General features: G+C 41.6%; 2 protein-coding genes across 5 annotated transcripts in view; one reads left to right on the top strand and one right to left on the bottom strand.

Moving 5' to 3' along the window:
* The window catches only part of nkain4 (sodium/potassium transporting ATPase interacting 4), a 65486-nt gene extending 54043 nt beyond the window's left edge, over positions 1-11443 (bottom strand). The window contains exon 1 of one of the 2 annotated variants that reach the window (XM_074682097.1): positions 10910-11443. In XM_074682097.1, the coding sequence (XP_074538198.1) occupies positions 10910-10963 (54 nt within the window). In that variant the 5' untranslated portion in view covers positions 10964-11443. The remainder of the gene's footprint in view (positions 1-10909) is intronic. The other variant, XM_074682098.1, reaches the window with a different exon arrangement.
* A 4053-nt stretch (positions 11444-15496) lies between these two features.
* LOC141799639 (uncharacterized) overlaps positions 15497-23527 on the top strand; it is a 55604-nt gene continuing 47573 nt past the window's right edge. Inside the window, exons 1-2 of one of the 3 annotated variants that reach the window (XM_074681937.1) lie at positions 15497-15627; positions 16383-16747. The gene's annotated coding sequence lies outside the window, so the exon portion shown is untranslated. The remainder of the gene's footprint in view (positions 15628-16382; positions 16748-23527) is intronic. The other 2 variants (XM_074681936.1, XM_074681935.1) reach the window with 2 other exon arrangements.

Here is a 23527-nt window from a genome sequence, read left to right as displayed (position 1 = left end):
TTGGATACCAACTTTTGGGGATGGTAATCATCAGCATGAGCATAATTGTTTTCTTTCGACCAGCTATGAAAATATATTCTGCATGCTGGATGTATTAATAATTCCTGTTATTAGTCTGTGAAGTCTATTAGCCACATTTTGAGGGGGGGGCTAGCTTTACCTAATCTTCCTAAGGTTTAGGAGACGTTGCCTTCTTGTTTTTAGCCATCTCTGTTCACATGTCCTTCTCCAAATCAGTTTTCACAACATGTTATCACAACACTCCGTAAAGAATGCAAAGTGTAGCTGGATTAACCGTCATCACAAAGCATTTTTAAGACTACATTTAAACTCACAAAACTGGTTTGAGTAATTAGTTATTATCCTGAGAAATCAAAACAACAGCTGTCTTCCCAACCACATAAAAAGAAAGACAGTATCTGACACAAGCCATGAATCAGTGGTTGTCAGACTCTTTATTTTTATGTGCCATGCTTTGCCCTGGCTTGTCTGGACTCTGTGACTCCCAGCAGGCAGTAAAATACTTCCCAAAAACTTTCTCCAATCCAATTTTTCCCCTTTCGCCGGGGTAAAGTCATTATGCTCTGGTGCCTGCCTGGCTCTTGTGTAACTAATGGTGCCAATCTCAGTTTGTGTGTGATGGTATGTGTGTGGCTTTCATGTGGTACATGGAGGTTTGGATAGATAGATAGCCCGTGGTGGTGCCTGGTCTCACAGAGCTGGGACGGGGATTAAGAGGTAGGGTGCCTCCATAAGCCACTTTCTTCTTCCCTGTTTGAAATATGGGCCGCCCAGCGAAACACAGCAGTGAGTCCCTTTGCAGCTTGCTGAGTGCCACTTGTTTTAGGTAGTGAAACTGAAGACTGGAGCACACTTTGTCGCTCTGTTTTTTGGAAAGTGACCATTCAGAGCCGTTGTATAAAAAGAGCTCTTTATTTAAGATTAAATGTGTTAAAGCTCCAGCGCTCTTGGTGCTAATAACATGCTAATCTCTTAGTGCTATTGGGAACACACAACACATAAATCCATCCCAATGAAAGAACACGATAAAGAGCCAGCGCTTTGAACTGAATCTCCCTGAGGACTTTGGAAAACTACTTGAACTCTGAAGTTTTTTGGTTTGTTTTGTTGTTCTGTTGGAAGTGTTACTCTGGCTGACTTTGAGTCTGGGTTATTATCCGAGCATACAAATTGTCTTGCACTAAAACCACTTTCAGTTAAGTTTAATCCAAGTAGCTGACTTCAGTGAAGCTCTCCCTTCTTTCCTATGTGTCCTATTTAGACATATTGTCAAGCTTAAAAGATAATATGTCCTCCGGTCAACTTGTCATTTTCAATAAAGAAAAATTAAAGCTCACAAAAAATCAAAAACTACAACATGCCCCTAAACACTCTATGATACATCTGTGAAAGCTTTGAGTGCTTATTAATGAATCAATGTAAAGCAGGAAACCCCAGGGATGTATAGGGATGGGTACCTTTCACATTTAAAGGTTCCATATTATGCTCCTTTTCAGCAGTTTAATACGAATCATTGATGTCTTCATGATATGGTAGTAACATGTTTTAGTCCAAAAAGCCAATAAATCAAGCACAGCAGCATTGTTTCTAGGCTCTCATAGCCCCTCTGTTCAGAACGGTCTGATTTAGTGGGCGTGACCTTCATATGTAAATGAGCCACTGCTGATACCGCCCTGCTCTTCTGCGTCACTGAGAGCGGCGCCACGACCTCCGAGTGCGCAATGTTTAGAAAACAGTGAAGCTCATTTACTGTAACATTACAGGCTAAAACAACAGGCTAACCGCAGCTACAGTTAGCATCCTGAAGCTAACACAGAGACAGGGGGGACACTGAGGAAAAGCTCTTACATCTGCTCCACAGCACACAGCATTTAAAATACTCATATTTCCAGGGTCCAAGGTTTGTTGGCAGATGGTTGGCAATGCGCCTGGATTCAGGACCAGTCTATTCGCTAGCCCTCTGTTGTACTGTCCAAAGTTGGAAAAGCAGTTGGCCGTGAAGTGACTAGCACACACATGCACAGTTTTACTGTGTGTAGCTGGCACTTTTCCTTGATAAATGAACTCTAGCCACTTAGTCTTGTCGTCTTCCAAGCTGAGAAGCTTGTGCATGAAACTATAAGGCTGTTTACAGCCATAAACAGAGCAGTGATGGCAGTGATGGATGCTGGAGCAGCCGCAAGGAGGGGAGTGGGCAGGGGGGGGTTCAGGGGTATCTCCTTCGGTGGACCAATTAGGTCAGACTTGTGCCTGATTGGTCAAAAAAAGGAATTGCTGACGTCCCCAAAATCCAAACAGCTGGTTTTAGGTCAGGATTTTACATTCACAAGCGCTACTAAGTACAGGTTTTGTCATTAAGTATCACATTTTGTGGGCTGGGAGGAAAGACAAAAACCCACAAATTTCACTTAAAGACTTAATGCAGTGATTTTAAAATTTTAAAATTTAAAATAATGTGTTACCGATGCCTAGTACCTGGCAATGGTAATGGTACCTTACTCAACGGTACCAATTTTCCATACTTTTGTGTGTATTTATGTGGTAATAAATGCAAATTTGTCTTGATTAAACAGTAGGCATGCAGGACTTGTCTGTGTGTTCAAAGGAAGAAGATCAGAAGGTAAATGGCTTACATCTAGGAAAAATAAAAAAAGGGAAATTTGAGCCAGTAAAATGTCTTTATAGGCCATATTCAGCAAAAAACACATTTTTTTGTAATAAACCTAAATATTCAGATGTGAACTGATACTTCTCCTGAAATAACCTGACAAGGAAGCATTTGACTGATTTTACCCACAAATCAACAAGCCGTTTTGATAACGAAACAAGGTGCACTCAGAAATGACCCCAATTCTTGCACAGGGACAGAAAACATCCTTCCTCACATGGCTGGTATCTCTTGTGAAACGCTTATCTCTCCCTGTCCCCTTCCTCCATTTATCTCTTTTCCTCCCCTTCGCCGCCAGCCAACATTTCTTTTAGGTTTATCTGCAAAGGTGGCAGCGATGTTTGGATTATTAGAAGCTGATTTAGACTTTGCTGTATCAACTTGAGGAGGGATGCAGCAGCACGGGTTGTTCCGATTCCTGCCTCAAACCAAAGGATTAATGTCACTTGCAAGGTTTTGTCTCCTTTTCTTGTGCCTCCAATTTTGCTGATTGTTGTGTGGGTGTCTCATGGAAAATGAGGGATGAGACAGCAGACTGCAGCAGACATAGATACTTTGATTTCTCAGAGGAACCAATGGGAGGAAAAAAAGAGGACAAGAATACATCAATGGATAAAACCCAAACCCAATAACAATGGGAAAGATGGAGGGGAAAGTGACGAAATGAGAGCAGCTTAAACCAGCCAATCCCCTCTCCCTTTCTGGCTCCCCATGTCCCAGATCCAACAAAAACTGTTCAGGTTTCGCCCCAATTAACAAGTAGGCAATTTAGCTATGACAGAGGAAATTCTCATCAAGTCCACGCGGTCAGGAACGGCAAACAGCTGTCAGCAGTCTGTACCCTCCAGCTATACCTCCCATAATTGAGTCGGTGGTGTTGCTCTTTTCATCATACTACCATCACTCTTAATCTTTCATCCACCAGCAGAGGAAGTGACGCCATGCGAATCCCTGCTGTCCCGTTTGATCACACAACACAATTAGAGCAAAAGCATCCGTGAAGTCATCAGCTGCTTGTAAAACAAGCGATGAATGCCCCAAACAGAGGGGGGGGGGGGGGGGGGGGGGATCTGAGTGAGACGATTATGCTTTGCAGCCATTCAGCTGAGTGTGATCTGTCAAGATAGTCATCCCAGCTGTGGCGCTCCCAAAGCAATTTATTCGATGCCACACTATAACAAATGACACCGCTGGAGCCATTGGAATGGAAAGAGAGAAATGGGCTTGCAAATAGTTCTACTTTTATCTCCATTATAGCTTAATATTGCAGTGTCAGTGATGTGGAACCCACATAGACACGCTCATACACACTCCACGTGGATGGGGACATGCTTGCACGCTCACATCCGGCGGCCCACAGTTACCTCTATGACCGTATAATTAATGATGTGGTAAATTGAAGACATTAAAATGGTGAACAGTTGTAAAACGGGCCACCCGGGACAAAGAGGGGATGGTTTTTCCAAGAAGACACATATTATCATAAACCAACATGCAGCTAGCTAGCAAGGGCAATGACTCCAAACTCCAGGGAAGGTTGGGAAACAAGATGAAGGTCAGCACCCCCTCCAATTAGCATAAAAACACTGCTGCTTTCTCTGTGTTTAACAAGCAACTCCAACAAAACAAGAAAAGAAAAAAACACGGTTTGGATGCAGCTGGTTTAAAGCCCACAGCAGCATTTTGGGTGGGTCCCTTTGTGGTAAGGTTTAAGACTATATATATGAGTAGAGCTATCTTTAGCGTGACAGTTGTCCTGAGAGCAGGATGTGTTTCAAGCCTCATCTTCCCCCTGAGGTCCTCCACTGGCACTCGTCTCTCTCCTCCACACGCTCCCTCAGATTTGCATCATACATTCCCAAGTCTCCCTCGACAGGTTGGTTTCTAATTCCTGCAGGCTCCTCTCTGCATCTTGTTGTGTATGTAAAGGTTTCCATGGTAACAGAGCACCAGAAAGACGGGTGAGAAACTGAGCTGGAAAGACAGTGAAAGAGAGATGGTGGATGGAGTGGAAGCTAAACATAGAGATCTCAGGTCTCAGGGGTCATGCACTTAATTGGCCCAGAGTGAGAGGTCGTACAATCAGCCCCACCCATCCCCCACTCCCCTCTCGCTTTTTTTTCTACACCTTTCCATCTGCATCCCTCCGAAATCTCCTGCGACCCTGGCCAGGCCAATAAATCACGAGCTGATCAATAATTCAAACATATTCACAGCACGGGAGAAAATGGGGAAAAGAATTGACACAAAGCCTTGTTGTGTTTCAACAAAGGATACCCACGAGGAGGAGGCGGAGCTTCAACACTGATTACACATTCAAGCCATGCTCCTCATCCTTAGAGTCCTCAGGTTTGCATTTCACTCTCAGGTGAGATGTTAGCACACAGAAGGGAGCTCCAAAAGTCTGGAGTGTGAGTAAGAATTTATTAGGAAGTCACCTTGTCTCCTGACCTACAGCACACTTTACCACACACTTCACTGTTGTTTAACCTACTCTTTTTGGATGGGGCTCATATTTTGCAGCTAAAGCCAGGCAGGATGTGTCCGGGCATTGCAATCAACAAAGTCTGGGGTCAAGACCACAATCAGCAATTGACACCAGGGCTCCATTTAACGGCACAAGCACAGCGTTTACACACTTGCTCACACAGCTTTTGTACTTGAATATGAAAACTTGAGCTGAACCTGTAAAAGGAAATAACACTGACTGAGAATGCAAAGCTGGTTCAAGACCTTTATTTCTGAAATTGTATGAACCTCCTATTGCCTGAGTTCTGGCCAAAGTCTTTGCTAGAATTTTCTGTACCACAGTCATGATATAAATCTAAAAGCCAAACCACAGCCTGATGATACACAGGTCAACACACTGGAGGGAGTACAGGTTTGATTTTGAAAGAGAACAGAGCAACATGAAAGTTGTGTTTCCTGAATCACTTTTAGAGTTTTATTATCAAGAGCAGGGGCTCCCAGACTAAGCCAATGGTATCCCCAAGGCAGGGGGTCCATGGAACAGCTATTTTAGCTGAAAGCTGATATCCGATCCAAGACTTCTAAGACTTCTTTCTAAGATACTTAATTAAGCTGATTGGTAGAAATCAGACCATGCGTGCATACGGCCAACGTGTTTCCTGAATCAACCTGCTGCAGCAGATACCATCGTTGGTTTGACTAAGTCACCTCATCAGCCTTGTTGCCTTGGGATCGGAGACACTAGTTAAGGCTGAGACAAGGGCTTAATGTTTATTGCTTGCATGTTTGAGTAGAGTACAGAGCTCAATGTCTAAAGCCCTGTGTGCTGACTTTAAAAGCAGTTTCTGTTCAGTTTTGAAATGTGTGCCAGAGCGACTCCTCTGTCTTTATTTATTGTTCTTTTAGTTGCGTCATAGTGAGCACTCTTAACGCACTGTGTTCTGTAGACGATCACTGACGTATCTGTTAGCCCGTTAGCTTGTGTTTTGATTTTGCTTATTTCTACGAACGTTGAGCTATCCCTCACATATTTCTGCTCTGATTTGAGCGTCTTTTCTTGACGTTTAAGCCTTGGAGACCCTTCGTCTGTAAGTAGAGCATGTAAGAGCACAAGTTAATTTCATTTTTTTTATTGGTAATGTTACTTAGCTTGGTCAGTGTCTTATACCGATTTGGTTTATTCTCTGTAATGTTACAGTTTTACAGTGGTGGATTCAACCCTAAGTAAAGTACAGGAAAAGCAAGCCCTGTGTCCTTTTGAAAAGTGTGCATCCCCGTTAGCTAGCTGTCCAGTTGCACTCATGACACTTGCTGCAAGGACCGCATACCGGGTTTCCACCAAGTGGGTCACTTCGGTTTGTTTTTGGTACCGCGTGCATTTTGTGGCATTTTCATTGACTAATCTTGGAACAGGTCCCCAAATTACTGACCTATACCATCCCACTTTTTGGTACCCTTCTATTAGGGTGCCAGAAATACCGATCTGATCCCAGAAGGTGGAGCTACAACACTGCAGTCTGTTGATCAGTCGAAAGAATTGTCACTTACCATGCGATAGCAGCTGTATCTCTCCTTGCATCACACAGCCTTCTCTGAAAAAAAGCTGGATTGCGCTTTGTAAGAAAGAGCCACATGCCAGTCACAAAGAAGACTAATTGCTTGAGGTCTTCCATCGTTGCTCTTTGTTTATCGTGTCGCATTTTCTTCTGGATAAGGCTTCACCGATCCATCCCCTACCAAACTGTACTGCTTAATACCGAACTGCTTGGTGGAAATGGGACTTAATACGTATAGTTTGCATCTCCATGGGTAATTCTGATCAGGGTGCAATCATGTACAAGAGCAATTTGTGGAAACAAAGCTAACAGTGAAACCAATATTGTGCTCTCTTTACGATGATATGAATCAGAGTCAGGGGAGGCTTCTGGAGAACTTAATAGTCAGCCCAGGGAAGCGGAAAAAGAGCAGGAAGGAGAACACAAAGACAAAAGAGCTGTAACCGTCTACACTGTTCCCACTGGCCTATCCCCTCTATCAACCTGGCAGTGCCAAGGAAATACAGTTCATTATCATTGATCACACTGGACTCCACACTCAAACTACATCCTTCAAAACAGCAAACAAAAAGACGTGTGTGGCATCTCCAGCTAAAAAATTCTCAGCTTCAGAACTAACCAGAATTTGATATATCACATGTCGTAGGAGAAGCCAGCAGAAGAGGATTATAAAGCAACTCTCACACCCAGGTCTGCTGGCCTGACACTGAAGAATGGTTTATTACCATGTAATTTGCCCCAGCTGCAGTTATTACTCTTAATTACAGCTGTTTGGTGCATGAACATCAGCTTCAGGCCAAGACCTTGGTTGTGCAGCACGTGTGCATCTGCGAGGTGTAAGAGAGGCTGTGTTTGGATAGACATACACAATCTGTACGTTCATAAATATTCAAGAGGAAATCTGAACGTTAGTGCTTCCATAAAGCAAATGAGTAAGCAGTGGGAAAAAAAACCCAGCAGCCTAAATCCTTTGTAATGTGTGGGAGATGACGTGATGCCTGCCAAGGGATAATGTCGTGCCTTTAGAGATAACGCTCCTCAGGAGGAGGCACGCTGCTTCTTCGCTAAAACTTTCTTGGAAGCACTTTGGTTGAACCCGGTCTTCTCCTGTGAAGCCTGCACTACAGAGTTAGTATTTCTGCGGCTATGTCATCAAAAGAGTAGAGGAAAAGTGGGCAGTGTGATGCAAGATATCACACACACACACACACACCACTCACACACACGTGTCATGCTGGGTAGTCTGACTGTAGCTTTTAAGGGTGAAGATGAGGTAAATCTTGCAGATCTCAGCCGCCTCAGTGAATTACTTTACTACAAAAGCACTTTGTTCAACATGAGAACAAATGGAGCTATTCACTTTGACTACATGGACAGATTTTTCTTCTCCTGGCGTGTGATCAAATAAAAACCCTTCCAGCTCTTCCCTCCGTTTCTCTCATCTTGCTGCCCATCCTACTTTCATACAAAGGCTGTAATCTTCGCCCAACACAAGACCTACTAACCTCTAACTCATAGTTCAGGGTGCACAGCTGTGTTTGTGGGAGTGTCTGAGCGTGAAATAGCGTTCGTGTCTCGTGAGGGTGCGTCCGTCAGTTCATGCAGCTCGGCATTTTCAGGGTCAATGTTCAGTTCTGAGCTCATTACCCTTCTTCACTGTGATTATGTGCGTGTCTGCCCATCCGCCCTTTCCCTGAAAAACCACCACGACGAACGAAGAGGCCTCTTTCATCAATCACCCACTGTCCACTGGTGCACATTAACCAGCAACTCTATTCAGAGCAATCTCCCTCCTCATGGCCAGTCACTGACATTCACAATATGTCTGACCACATTGGACCAATCCAAACGCTTCCATGTCGAGGTCAACTTCAGGTCGACACCTCAAACAACCGACCCGTTGAGACACGAAACGAGCTTGTCTGTGTCTCAGAGTACAAACAAATCATTAGACTGACAGGGCTTCCTGCCAACGTCCGCCATTCTCTGGGGCTGATCGGGGTTCTGACAACGATCCAACCCTACTGTCTGGAATGGTTAGTCTGCAGAGAGAAGAGGGAACCAAGGCGTTCAGATCAATACAGCCTCATTATCTGCTGCCTTCTGTCCCAGGAAGATGAGTCCCTCCGCTTGGCCGGTTGATGAGGAAAGGCGCACCACAATTCAATTAAGGGGACAGCAGAGATGCCAGAAGAGGTTTGATCAAAGCACTCCACAGGGCTAATTAGCACGCACGGCAGTTCACAGGGGTTATTTTTACATCTGAGGAGCAGGATAGGTTGCTTTCTTAATGCTAGTTTTACAATGTAATGGACTGGGAATAACCTGCCTCATTGTCAATGCATAGGTTTCATCCAAGGGGAGAGCCGAGGCCCCATGTGCTGCTCTGCTCACATGTATATTCATGTGAAAAGCACTCATGTACACACACGTCTACCACCTGATGACCTTTGGAGAAGGTCTCCCAGAGTTTAATGCAACCCCTCTTTGCGGGTTAAACTCATCAGAAGTGTGCAGGTGTGTGTACGGCTGCAGACAGGAAGTGTCGGGTCCTCCAGAAATAGAGCCAGGGGAAAATAAAGCGGTTTCCAGGAGTCTTCAGGGACTTTTTAGGCAGCCTGCTGACAGCTTTATAAACCTCTTAACAAATGGTTGACCTCCTCCTCCTCTCTAATGAGGCAAAAAAAGGTCCGAAGACTGGGAAGAGAAAACAGGTGTGTCCCTGTGGGTTCATAGCATTTGTGTTTGTGTCTTTGAGTGTTATTAGGGAGCAGGACCCAGTTTTACCAAGGGCGCAACACTTACTGAAGCCATACAGACTCTATCAAATGTTATGTTCTTTACTATGTAACGTCTTACCAGAGCTACATCCTGATAGATACACTGGTGAAACCCACAAACACATTTACTTATTTTGTGATCAAGTCAGAAAATAGCGGTAAAAGCATGCCATATTAAAAACTTCAACATCTAACCAACCTGTAGCTCTAATGGAAGTTTAAATGAGTCTCAGGCAGCATAAATAACCAAGCAGTGTGAGAATTTAATAGCAAGAGGTATTAAACTTAGATTCAAACAGAGTTAAAACAGTTCCTGGTCGCTGCCATATGCTTCATTTTTATAATGGGTTCAATTTGTCTTTGTTTTTGTTGCCCTCATGCATGATACAACCCATCATAACTTTCCTGTGTCATTTTTGGTCGGGTAAGACTTTATTGCTCCCTTAGCTGTTAAAAGCGACATTTACTCTCGGGCATTCGGTGTGAGCAAGCTCACTTTTTAATGCCGCAATAAATAACCTCGTCACACCCTGTCAAGTAAACTCTACTCAGGGATAGTGGCAAAGGCAAGTCCCGTCTGCATCATCTAAGACAGAGCGGATACCATCTGTAAATGTCAAATTCACTGATCAGAGGCTGAAACGCTCTAAAAAGCTACAAGCATTTGCGGCTGTTGCTGTGGTTTGCAAACGTCTCAAGATGGCTCACTTATTCATAATTTCTTTAGATCAGGTGAGGAAGACATTTATAAGCAGAAGTTGTACTTTTGACATCAGAGTGTCAGTGACAGGGTAATAATATGAAAGGAAAAATGAGTCTTGGGCAAACAGCAGAACTAAAAAATATCAGATGATAATACGCTGTATCGGAGTTCAATTCACAAGCACTAGTGCCATTTCAAACAAATCTGTTGCATTACTTATGCATAAAAACAGTGTCCATCAGTTGAGCTCTACTTGATCACTGGCTGCAGGTGCAGACTTCCAAACCTTAACAGTACCATGTTTCCTGTTGCAAAATGAATTTCCTAACAGGAACAGCGGTTGTCAACACAACAAAGTCTATAGACCTAATAAGTAAAACAAATCATATATTATCTTAGTCACAATTTGAGTTAAAAGTGTTTCCAGCCAACATTAACACAATTGAGAAGTGTGTGAAAATAAGAGACTGAAACCTGTTTCAAGTCTGCATCTGTAAGTCTACTTTTAGTAAGTTGCACAACTTTTGGTAAACACATATACCCTGCCACCATTTTTTTCCATGTGATTACCAGCCTTTATCTCAAAATCTGCTCAGCCCTGGTAAAACAATCAGTTCAAAGTATATTCCAGTAAAACATAAAAGGAATCACTGATTCATTTCTTGCAGTTAGGACTTTAAACACAACAAGTAGAAAGTACAGGTCAACTTACCAGCTGTAAAGTGCAAATAAAGATGAGAGTGCATCGTCCGCTACAGCAGCCCATTGTGTCAGCGGCGAAAACGTGACTCTGCGCCGGGAGAAAAGGTATTGAGAATGGGCTGGAGGAGCTGTAAACGTGCCGACCAGACTCAGTCCTGATCCAAACACTGGAGTCCCATTCTCCTCTCCTGCTCCGGTGTCTCCACGATGAGTCCGAAACACGCGACGGGGTCTGTTTGGCTGCTCTGGGTCCGTGTGAGTGAGTCTGCTCCAGTTGGCCGGTGGTAGCACTTGAGGTGACTGACTGACTGGCTGGCTGGCTGGCTGGGTGGTTGATAGCCGGTGTGTAAAGAGGAGGAGGGGGTGGGGTGAGCTGGTAGGTGGTGGTGTTGGTGGTGGGGCACTGAGAGGGCTGGGATGTGGCTAACTGAGGGCGTGAACTAGCGTTTGAAAAGCAACTCGTGGTGTGGCGGCAATGAAAGCGCACGTGCTAATTAGAAACGTTAACAGTAACGACCAATTTCCTGCCACAGTTACTTCATCCAATCCTACTTTCACAGTGTGGTCGTCTCTTAAGCATAAATATTGACACGTATGACGACGAAGCTGGTATTTGATAATTTTTACCTGGTATTTCATGGATGTTAAAGTCCACACCGACGTTTGAAAACTAATATCAGCCTATGGGATTTCTGGGTCGACGAGGGGCACCAGGTTGAAACGCCGCCACGCTGCTGATGGAGAACCGGCGCCATCTTGTGACACAATGACGAAGCACATTTTGTCAAGCATGAGAGGGGAAATACACTGCACCAGGGGGTCACTATTCAGAAATGGAGCAGAAGTTTATGTTTTAAAATAAATTTTGCACAAAAAAGAAGTTTTCTCACAAGTTAAAACGGTCTTCTGTTGAAGGACATTCCACTTTTGTGTGATATGTAATCAAATAACGTAAAGGTGTAAGCTAATACTGGAAGGAAGAAAATCCTTAAGAGAAAAAAAAAAATCAAGTCAACCGTTTTCTTGTTTAACTATCAAGGCTAGGTTTGTGAGTTTGCCATATGTACATTCTGTCTTTGTTTTCTTTTTCCCAGTTATGTTTATCGAATAAAATTACAATTAGCAAACACGTTGCTCAACTTACTTAATGTTACTTATTTTTTAACGTTGTTTTAAGGTTTTCCCTGTAAACTTAGAAACGCAAGACAATTATTCAAACCAGATTGAGATAATTAAACTACTGTCAGGCACAGGAAAAAAAAGTGCAAACATACTCAAAGTCAGAACATTCAAAACAAAAGCACTCACAAAGCCTGTTTATAGAACAAATATACAAGTCTGATGGTTAAAAAAAAAAAATCAAATCAATAGCCTTTCCCTCCCTGGCCCATCTCAGTGGTGGAAAGTAACACACACAAATGTGAGATCACAGTAAAGATAGGAAAAGGGGTTTGGCACCTCTCAGTCTGGCAAAGCTTGTTGTGTTTTTTTTTTTCGGTTATGAAAAAAAAAACTTGTCAGTAGTTCCTCTAGAGTATGTTTTTTTTTTTTTTTTTTTTCTGTTTTATTGTCTTTGTTTTCAGTAGTCCTCATGCATGACACAACCCAGTATAACTTTCTTGTTTCACTTTTAGTCTGGGAAGAGTTTATTGCTCCCTTAGCTGTAAAAAGTGACATTTAAGCAAGCACAAAAAGTATCCCAGGTGAGTTAATACAAGCTCAACCACACAAACAGTTCCACTGTGCTGTAAGACATTTATCTGCTTGATGCAGACTTTCATTTTAGGTTGTATGGGCACCTATAACAATGACCTAAAACAAATATCAGTTATCTATCAATGATAACATTTTATATTTCCCACTCTTGTCCACATTATATAGGCAAACCACTATTTGACCCCCTTCTCTCCCCAAATCCCTCCAGCCCTGCTTTGTCTTTCTCCACAGGCCTTTTGTTTGGATCTGCATTTGCCCTCTGGGTAGCCACTGCTTGGTATGATTTATAATAGAAAAGATCTTAAAAGCAACTCTCCCAGTCACCCCCTCCTCCTCTTCCTCCTCCCCTCCTGCATGGAGGCTGGTCCCACCTCTCTCCTCCACCAGCTTGATGAATCTTTTAAGCGTCTGCGGACTGAGCGAGGGAACACTTCACATCTCATTTCATCACACACACTCCTCCTCTGCTCTGCTCCTTTAAAGTTCCTCTCTTCTCCTCTTGCTTTCCTTCTCTGCCATCCCACACTACCCAGCCCACCTGCATGCATCCAGCCTGGGGCCCAGGAGGAGTGCCTCCCCTACCGCCAAAAATAACCTCGGGGTATTTAAGGGGGTGAGCTAGGAGGCACGACTTCTGCACTTACTTAACATATGAAAATTTTCCCTCATCGTCTTGAAAAAAAAAGCACAGACGTCGTGATCAGTTTGAGGCAATTCGTGCGTCACAAATATCACTTGCGTCTGCTCTCTGGGTTTAACTCTGTTTATGACACACAGATAATTACACTCCAATGCTTTTACTCTTGTTTTATTTTCTTGACTCAGACTTCTTTATGTGAAGCAATACTTCAGTTTAGACATGTTTACAATGCAACTGGCTATATTTTCCCAACAATCCAACCACTATATCCTCTTACCTGATAAATCTGTACTTTTAACTGCATCACACTGCATATATAGGTAAACTGTGTTGCACAGTCTTTTTTAAGTCCACCTTGACACCTGTAAGAATGGCAAAGGTACAGAGTTTTGAATGCACTAATTAACGTCATAGTAGCAAAACACCGTGCATATCTTCAGTGAAAACTTTAATTAATGAACCAATGAATCAATCAATCAATCTTTATTTGTATAGCGCCAAATCATTACATATCTTCTCACTTTAGATTGTGTAACGTGGTTAAAAGCTCGATAAACAAGCTAGAAAGAAGACCTTGAGTTATTGTCAGTGTTCAGAATTATATATTTTTTATGACAACAGTATAAAATGAGGAAGGTTTTTTGTCATTGTTCACACACATTTTACAGCGGTCTTTGAAAAATCTTAGCTTACATTCTTCAAACAAAGCTCAAAAAGCTTGGGTACTCCTGAGTTAGTTACAGATGACCCAGCAGCAGTGGTCTAACATGTCGCTAAATGTAGGAACCAGTTTTTGTGGGTGTGTGCAGTGAGTGGCATTAACAAAGTTGTTCATTCCATCTGTCATCTTTTATAGTTACACATCAAGGTGGTAAGTGCAAGGGGCTACTAGTAGAATACATTAGTGTCCTGCTCTTCTCCCATGCATGAAGCTCACTCATTCACAACTGCATTTCTTATGAGAACATGTTTCCTGAATGTGTGCCATAAAAATGTCTTCCTGCGTGTGTATGTGTGTGTGTGTGTGTGTGTGAGTGGGTGGAGGGGAGAGAGTAAGACAGAAAGAGGGGAGCTGCATCTGAAACAGGGTCAGTGTTATAATTCAGTTCTGAGCCTTTATGGAAGTTCTCCTTGTGTTCCCATTTTGCCCATTTTAACAGACACCTCCTTATCGACTCACTCCGTGCATGTGTGTGTATTCATGTGTGCGTGTCCTGAACATTTCTTTCATGACAAGTGTGTCCAAGCCCTCGGGGGCTGCTGTTCTCTACCAGGATGCTAATGTGAAGTGACAGGACAGCCAGTGGTGCGCTGCTCTGAAGGGACCTGCTTTGTGGAGGAGACCCGAGAGTCTGGCTCATAGTGGACAACAATGGCAAAGAGACCTCAAAAGGACAAGGCTTTTTCTCTCTTTGAAAGCATCTCAGGCTGTCACTGCTGGTTCCCGCTCCTGCTTTTTTCCCCCTCTGTCTGCTTTTTCCCCCTCTCTGTTTCTCCTGTCACATTTTTGGTTCTCAAACACAGAGCAAAGAGGAGTTTATCCTTTCTTACACTCACAGCAGCCGAAATAATTTGAATTCTCTGATTTATTGTGGTGAAATAATGGGCTATGCTTTTGCTCTAGCCTTTCAAAGATTTCATTATTCAGGTTGAAACAACTTATGTCATCTGGGGAGTTGATACGGATAATAATGTTTCACAATGTAGCAGGTAATGCATATTGCACCAAGTAAAAACACATTATAACTAGCAAAACCTTAAATCAGAAAAAAAATAGCTTATTTTGTTGAGCCTACAGGATATTTATCAACACAAACTGTCCTACATAGCAGAGAATTGCAGCCACCACTGGCTGGCTGACAAGCATATGAATGCTTTCTTTATTTAGGCCCCTGCTCATAAAACTTTAACATTATGCATGTGCCCAAGGAGTCACAGTCTCATCACGTTTTTCTTCACCATTTTGCTCTGAAGAAAGTTCTGGACTTGATAGAGAACAAATACAGAGGCTATTATGAGGAGCATGTCAATAATTTATCATGGGATTATGCTTTGGTGTAGAAGTAATGGTCCCTCGACTCATTTTGATGTTATTTTACTTCTGGCCGCTTGGAGGCACTCTTCTATGAGGTCGGTTGTAATTGAATTGCCTTCAGTGCGTCAAGTCAGCAATAAACTGGGCATTCATCGGAAGTCTTGTCTATATCCTTCAAAATAAGAGCACAAAACTAGTTGAACATCGTCAGGCCAGAAATGACGCCTGTTGTTAAAACTGCAACAAACATCCGTAATTGAAGTGGTCGACTGAAAAACACCCAGTTTGAACAAAGATTTTAAGCAGCATTTTATGAAGGAAACGTGAAGCAGTACAGGTACAGCATATCAGTTAACTTCTATCTTGTTCTTTATATTATACAAATACGCTACTTTTTGTGCGCTGGAGGTACTATTTCTATGACACATTACTGTAAATAGAATACAAAATGAGTTTAAGAACATAAAATATTGTAATTTACTGTATATTGTTAAAAATCTCCGTTATGTACAAGATCAAAACAGACTGGAGGCCTTGGCTTCGACCGTTGCTTGTAAGCTAAGGGCTAGCATACGCTAGCGTACGTTAACGTATCAATTTAAACATTTACGTCGATATTAGCGAAAGAAAAGAATAGAGTATTCCTTTTAGCTCTTTTCTCGGGAAATGTTGAATGTGGGTCCAGTTATTAAGGATATTTTTCTTAAGGCGTCGTCAAACAAAATGACTTAATATCTACTATTTGGTTGACTGTTTTACCAAGCGGGCGTGTGGTATTAGCATTAGCTTTTGCCATTCATTGGCCAGGATCATAGTGGCTGAGACAACTCACTGATGTTGTTGATTGCACTTTAAATATCTGAAGGTATTTTAAGTAGTTATTTACCCAAAATGTATCAGAATCAATTTTAATCACAAAAAATTAACATATACTGTATAGCTGAAAGCCTAGTAAAATTTGGTCACTGTTGTATCAGAGATTAGAGATTCTCCAAGCAAGTAGGTGCCAGTGCAACAGCCGTCAATCAAGGTGACTTTTGTTTTGAAAACTTTAACCGGAAAACTGCGTTGTCGTTGTGTTTGACTTGACAGTGGATTCAGTCACATGCTGCTGCCTAACGGAGAGCTGATGGAGCCTGATGAGAAAGGCAGGAGGCGAGCCCCTCCGGTTGCACGTCAGCATCTCCTCAAATAGCAATCCGCTGCTGTCACTTGTGTTCCACATACTGACAGACGGACGGCCACAACCCTGAAACAACAATTAGAGGCGAATTTCATCTGGCATGCAGCTGTTTTTTTCCATGTGATGTCAGATGAGAAGAGTAAGGTGAGGCTGTGAGGAGGCTGGCGCTCTGCAAAGAATGATAGTGAGGATCAAGGCGCGCTGTCCCGGGAGAACTCATCCGAAGAGCTGGCCCTGAGAGACCGGGATGCTCCTCTAACGCACCTGGGGGCTTGTGAGTACAAACGATCCGCTCTCTGTCTCTGTCTTCCTGCTATCACTTTAGTGACATCTGCACAGGTTTGGACCGTTCAGCATGCCCTCCCCTCTCCATAGCGGGTGAATTATTCTCGATCCCACCTGTCTGATCAATCATTCATAGGCTTCCTAGTAAAGTGCTGCATAACAGGTTGGTCAGCGATGTATGAAAGTTGCCATGCTAATTTGAAAATGCACCTTCTCCACCCTGCTCATATATGTAACTTAATGCATGCATGCATCAAGGTTTAATATCATGCGGAGTATTACATGCAGTGGGTGATTGGGAGGTTGATCGTGCCCCTTTAAAGTTTGGATTAGAAGGAACGTGTTGCACACTGCGGCCACAGTGCCGGTGCCATGCTAATTAATAAAGGCTTTGTGAGGGGCTCTCCTATCACAGGCACTCATCATTAATCTGCTGATGGCCCAGAGGGCGTGGGTTGCTGTACAGTACGTGATGATAAGGAGAAGGCAGCAGTCCTACTTACACAGCAGGGTTGATTAATTATGGAGTCAGATCTGATGAACTCAGAGACTGTTAGGTGCAGGAGAGAAGACACAGGCATGTCATGGAGGGAAAAAAACGACATGTGTTGGCATTGCCTTTGATTTCCATTATTGACACTGTGGATGAATTATTTTCCTCCAAATGTACAACTTTTGTCTTGTTGGCTCACTGGAAGTGTGTCAACATCATATTGGTGTGATTTCGCAATATGTGGGTATTTGCCAGTGTATCTAAATCGGTGTGTAATGATGCCTCACCTGTGTTAAGCTGCGGTTGGATCCTCGCAGTGCTGCTGAATGTGTGGGTGTGAGTAGAACTTCTCCAGCAGGCTCGCTGCATGTAGATGAATGAATTCCACTTACTATGCAGCAAGGGTTCCCACCTCTAGTGTGTGTGTGTGTGTGTGTGTGTGTGTGTGTGTGTGTGTGTGTATGTATCTCACCTCATTACACTCATTGTGTTGACTTAAGCAGGAGGGTCACCCCTGAGGCCCGTTCTCTTGCCTTATTTAGAAGTGATGCCCCGAATTACATCATACTTGATGCACAGACGCATATTGGGAGAGACATTTCAACTTAGTTCACGGCTCTTATTTTGACTTTCACTTCATGCAGGAGTGTGATGTATATATCCTGGCACAGTCACAAGTATTAAACCGTCCACCACTCAGGACAAGTGTGCGTTGTTGAGAGATGCTTGACTCCTGGATCTCGTATATTTCGAATTTACGATGGAGCTGGTTCGAATTCTGGGCAATTATGTTCACAGCCTGCCCACGCATACTTTGTACAGGAGCTCCTCTATTCTTGGTTGTTCTACAAACGGACACAAAAACACTGTCTCCCTTTACAGCCTGTGTATGGCCCAATATTCTCTCTGTGTATGTATCAAAAATCAAGCATGTCCAACTGCATGTGCGGGGCCGAGCACTTTGAGGCAGAGTCAGCCTTCTGTGGAGGGTGACAGAACAGTCATATGGCGCCCACAGGGCACAGAACAATTCCTGCTGCTGGTGCACCCAAGGCGACAGGACCAGAGCGCCTCCTCCTCCTCCCTCCCTCTCGACTCATCCTCCCCCCAATTCCATCATCCCTCTCTACCTTCATGTCATGGAAATAAACACTCTCTCGGGTTCACTAGCACACCTGCATGTCAGAATCTGCTCTCTATTGGTCTCTCTCATCTAGCAGTAGTGTTGTTGGAAATGTTATATGCACAGCTTTGTATTATAGGTGTGGATTCCTAATATTCTTCCCCTTTTGTATTTGTTGCTGTGTGAAGTTATGGAACTTAGACACACCTCTTAATATATTATATCACTCACAAAACCAATATATAATAGATGCATATAAAAAATTTTGTACTGCAATATGTTTTGCTGTGATGTGTCATGTTCCCAGGTGATTTATAATGGATAAGATGTGAAGCTATGCAGTGCAAATCAGTGTAATACAATATAAAGTGAGAGGGTACTATATTATATGATATAATAAGATATGATACTATATAAAACTTTACAACATGGAAAACATACAATATGATCAATTTGATGAAAGAAAATACATTTTATACCACTTAACACACACACACACAAAATACAATATTGTGTTACATCAGGTTACGTAATGTTATGTCATGTTACATTACATTATATTTTGTAACTTCACCTTGTGTTACGTTAGGTTACCATCAGTTTGATACATTACGATACATTATGATATAATACAGTACAGGGTATGTGTTAGGGTATGATATGAATCTAACACTGAACATGAACTGGAAATAAAGATGGTATTGAATGTGATGTAGTGTGCTGCTATGTGATGAAATGGAGTAAAATTTTTACTATGCACTATAGAATATGATTAGGTTAATATATGTTATGTTAAGGAGAAATGATACAATGTGATTCTGCAGGGTGTTTTACAATAAAGCACAATACAAGACAAGACGGTACAAAATAAAACTTTGCAACATGAAAGGACAAAATATAAGTATTTACTAGGGGTGATTAATGTCACTTGGTTTAAACAATGGTACTCATAAAAAATCAAATAATGTGCACAACATGACTGTGATTATTATTTAATTAGTCTACTACACTGTAAAAATTAAACTTTAAATAGTTTTAAACTAACTGACCCAAGAGTAGAAAGAAATCATTTATGTTTACTACATCAAAACCCACATCATCAAGTTTGGGAATAAAATAGTTGGAATATTCTTTGAGATTACCACAGTGAAGATGTGGAAGACATAGCGTCCTTCCAGCTCACCTAAAGTATGAATTTTAATAAAAATATCGATATCAAGAGTTTAGATACATTTATATATATTTTATATAAATTTTATTACAGGTCAGAGTATCACAATATATTGCCATATCAGTATATTTTTACATTTCTATTAGCATATTCCATAATATACAAGATACATTACCATGTTTGTATTTTTGGAAATTTGTTTTGGACTGAAGGGCTGCACTCAATCCAACTTCCTTCACCACAGTATTGATTAGAAAAAAAGAGAAGACAAATCAGGAAGGATCCACATGGAAACCATAAGTTTATTCAATTTAACTTAAACTTTGCACTAGGAATAATGAGTAATCTAAACCTTGTAGAGCAAGTGGAATTTGCCAAGCTGTTGAGTTTATGTATTAAAGTGAACCATTGAGAATAATACATCATACACCATCACAGTGTCCTGCACACAGAGCTTATTTCTCTCACTCACTCACACGTCCAGACCAGTAAAAAATGAATTAAATGTTAATACATATAAAATCTCATCATTGATGTTTCTGAAGAAATAATAGGAAACTGGTGGTAAATATTAGAATGACTGTAGTGTCTTGTACCTTTTGAGGTCAGTATGATTCACTCAGTTGTCGCACAAACTTACATGTTAGCTCTCTCTGTGAACACAGTCGGTTGGTTGTTGCCAGTTAGCAAATTTACAGATGCTACACTGGCTGTTTTGGCAAGTAAACAGAGACTGGATGAACAAATTGGGCACATTTTCCTGGATAAAAAGAGGTAGAATGAATAGGAGGATATATGTTACTGTGTTTCTAGGAACTGAGATTGAAATGTAAATAGTATGGCAATATCAGTCAACTCACTGCTTTTTAAAGCTTGAATGCAGAAGATAATCTGAAAAATCCAGTTGCTGTTGACCTTGCTATTGTTTTAACAAAGCTGTGTGAATGTTGAAGACGTCCTTAAATGTTCTGAGGCTTGATTTAAATTCTCCTTCAATCCTGAACACTGCTGCAAAAGCAACTTGGTAGGTGAGCAGGTTTTTTTTTTTTAAAGAAATGTCAGGTATCCTTTTTTAAAAACACAAATCCTTTCCCAGTCACACAACAGTAGTTTATCATTTGCACCACCATATAGTTTTCTTTTAAATACTGTAATTCCTTCTCACACAAACTACCACTCTATTTCATAAGCATTGTGTTGGGAGAGAATGTGAGTGTGTAAGTGAGAATTATAGTGTTACAAGAGCAGCTAACTGTTATTTGGGCTTTTGAAGATGTCAGTCATTGTCTCTGGCCTTTAGTTGTTGCTAAAAGGTGCAAAAGTGTGACGTGAGCTTTACAGATAGGAGAGCAAATGGTGCATGAATCCTCCTGGTATGTCTACCCACACGAGTGTGTTGTGTGTGCATGTCAGCTGTGTGCATAATAGCTCAGGGATCCAGGGCCCATGAATTGGCCAGTCAGCCAGACAGATGTGCCCCGGCCTGGACTTGGAGTGCAGGGGGCCTGAAACTGGCCTGCCACCCAGCATTAGTGCCATGGATCCATGACCAAAGAGCTCAGGGCACCAAAACTCACTGTCTGCATAAAACACTCTCAATTATTAATGCTGTGTATAGGGCAATGCACGGCGGAGAGAAGAGAGGGCGGGAACAAGAAATAGGCTCTAGAGATGGAAATAAAGAGTGGGAATATATGAAAGAAGAATCATAAGCATGAGTAGATGAATGCATGTAGAGATAAATTCTTGAATGGTCTCTTTTTGATTCAGGGTCATCCAATAGAAAAGTAAGAAGTGACGTTTGCACTTCATACCATATTTACACAAATAAAGATCACCATAGTAACCGGGAATGAAAAAAGTGACTTGTTAGACTTTCATCTTTTCAAACTACACAACCAGTGTGTAAATTATTCTTTGGAATATCTTTTAACTTATATACTTGGCATAGAATTGAACAGCATCCCATGTTATTAATTGTTAAAAGCAACCAAAGTTTATTGTCCATCATCTCTGTATACACTGAATACATTTCTTCCTAGGTACAGCACTGCAGTAGCTTGCGATCAGAGTGGTAGCTCTGTAATTCATAAGTATTGATTCATCTCTGTGCAGCATTACAGCATAATGTCCCTGAACACGACTGTATGTAAGAACAAGCACCATAAATAAAAGAAGCAAAGAAAAGAAGTGATTTCAACAGCAATACCATCAACTGCCCATTATGTCTAATCTAGTACAATCACACGGACATGCAATTATATGCTTCTGTTTGCGCTCTGAACAGTCCATTATTGCATGTTGATAATGTGCTCCATTTTCTGCTCCCTTTCAGCAGCCAACAACCTGAATAGAGAGGCTCCTGCCCTGGAAATTGTGCCAGCTTTTTGTGCATTATTAAATGAAAATCTACAACAATCCCATGTGGTGTGAGGTAAAAAAGCCTAATAGTTCGAGGCGGTAACCTCTAGTGCAGAAAAATCAAGCCAGTGCAGGAGTACAAAATAAGCGGTTCCCTGAGTGATCACTTTAGGCCCATTAGATGGTGGCTGTTGGTGCCCCTGTTAGGATGACAGTTTCTACAGCTGAATTACAGCTGTGTTGGTCTCTGTACTTGATTTCCTTATTTGTAACAACTTTCCTGGGGGTTAATTTTTTTGTGTCTTGCCTATTTTGATTATATTAAGGCCAGAGGCCATGCACAATTACACATTTTTAAGCAGGGGTATGGCTTATTTGGCTACAGGCAGTGTAGCAGCTGTATATCAGGTGGCAGGGCTGTTGCCTCAACTCCAGCTCTGTGCAGGTTCTAAATTAGCTGTTAGTTTGATTCAACATTTTGAATATTCTGATTTCCACCTTTGGGAACCAGGAACCAACAGGTGATGTCACTTTCTCGTTTGATGCAGTCTGTGGTAGGAGTGAGTATTGGCAAGAACATCACGATACTTGGGTCATGATACAATAATATCATGATATCATCAATATTGTGATATTCTACACAGTTATCTAATCAAAACAACTTTTCTATTTTATTGTGTTTGAAAAAATGAAAGTCAGATGCAGTGTTTCATACATACACTTAACCTGAAAACATAAAGCGTGACACTTAAACTACTGTGACATTAAACTAATGTTGCAAAGAAATTATTTAGTGAAAAACATGGTCAGTTGGTGAAAGTGATAAATGTCACTTGGTGTGAAAAGCGTTACTCGTAAAAAATCTAATATTGCACAAAATATGACTTTGATTATTATTCTATCAGTCTACTACACTGTAAAAATTAAAGTTTAAATAGTTTTAAACTAACTGACCCAAGGAAAGAGAGAAAACATTGATTTTTACTACATCAAAACCAACATCATCAAGTTTAGGAATAAAATATTGTGAATATACTTTCAGTTTATATTTATTATACAGTTTATGAGCAACATACAGGGGAGTAGCTCTTCAGCGCCATCTACCACAGTGGAGGTGCGGAAGACGTATTGTACATCCAACTCACCTAAAATATGAATTTTTATTTTAACAAAAAAATTGATACTAAGCGTTGAAATATGAATATATTATCACACCTCTAGTCTATGGCTATTTTGTTATCATAGGTTCCTTTAAGGCTCTGTGAGGACTTGACAAGTGATTTTGGAGAATTTGCCTGTTCATATACCATGTTTTGAAATGAGATCATCAGCCCCATAATCGGTTACTTCAAAATGACGTGTCTTAGTATCTGTGGTTCAGCTGAACTTTCCCAAGAGAACATTAATTGTTAGCAGACTGAAAGTCCCTATGACGACACTACAGTAAGGTCATTTTTGCTCTGCTTGATGTCACTCTAAACTATGATACAAATTGAGACATACAGAGGTTTTGTTGTCACATTTCTAACAATAATGTTACTTTACCTTGTTGCAAAGATAAGAAGAATCTTCGATCACCATTTATTTGATCCCAAAACAAACGCACACCTTAGAAAAAGTC

This window comes from Halichoeres trimaculatus, unplaced genomic scaffold (genome assembly GCF_033239565.1).
Source record: "Halichoeres trimaculatus isolate MK-OKI-2021-1 unplaced genomic scaffold, fHalTri1.1 fHalTri1_scaffold_11, whole genome shotgun sequence".
Lineage (NCBI taxonomy): Eukaryota > Metazoa > Chordata > Actinopteri > Labriformes > Labridae > Halichoeres > Halichoeres trimaculatus.
Note: the sequence above shows the minus strand (reverse complement) of the source record. Positions and strands in the feature narration are given on the sequence as shown.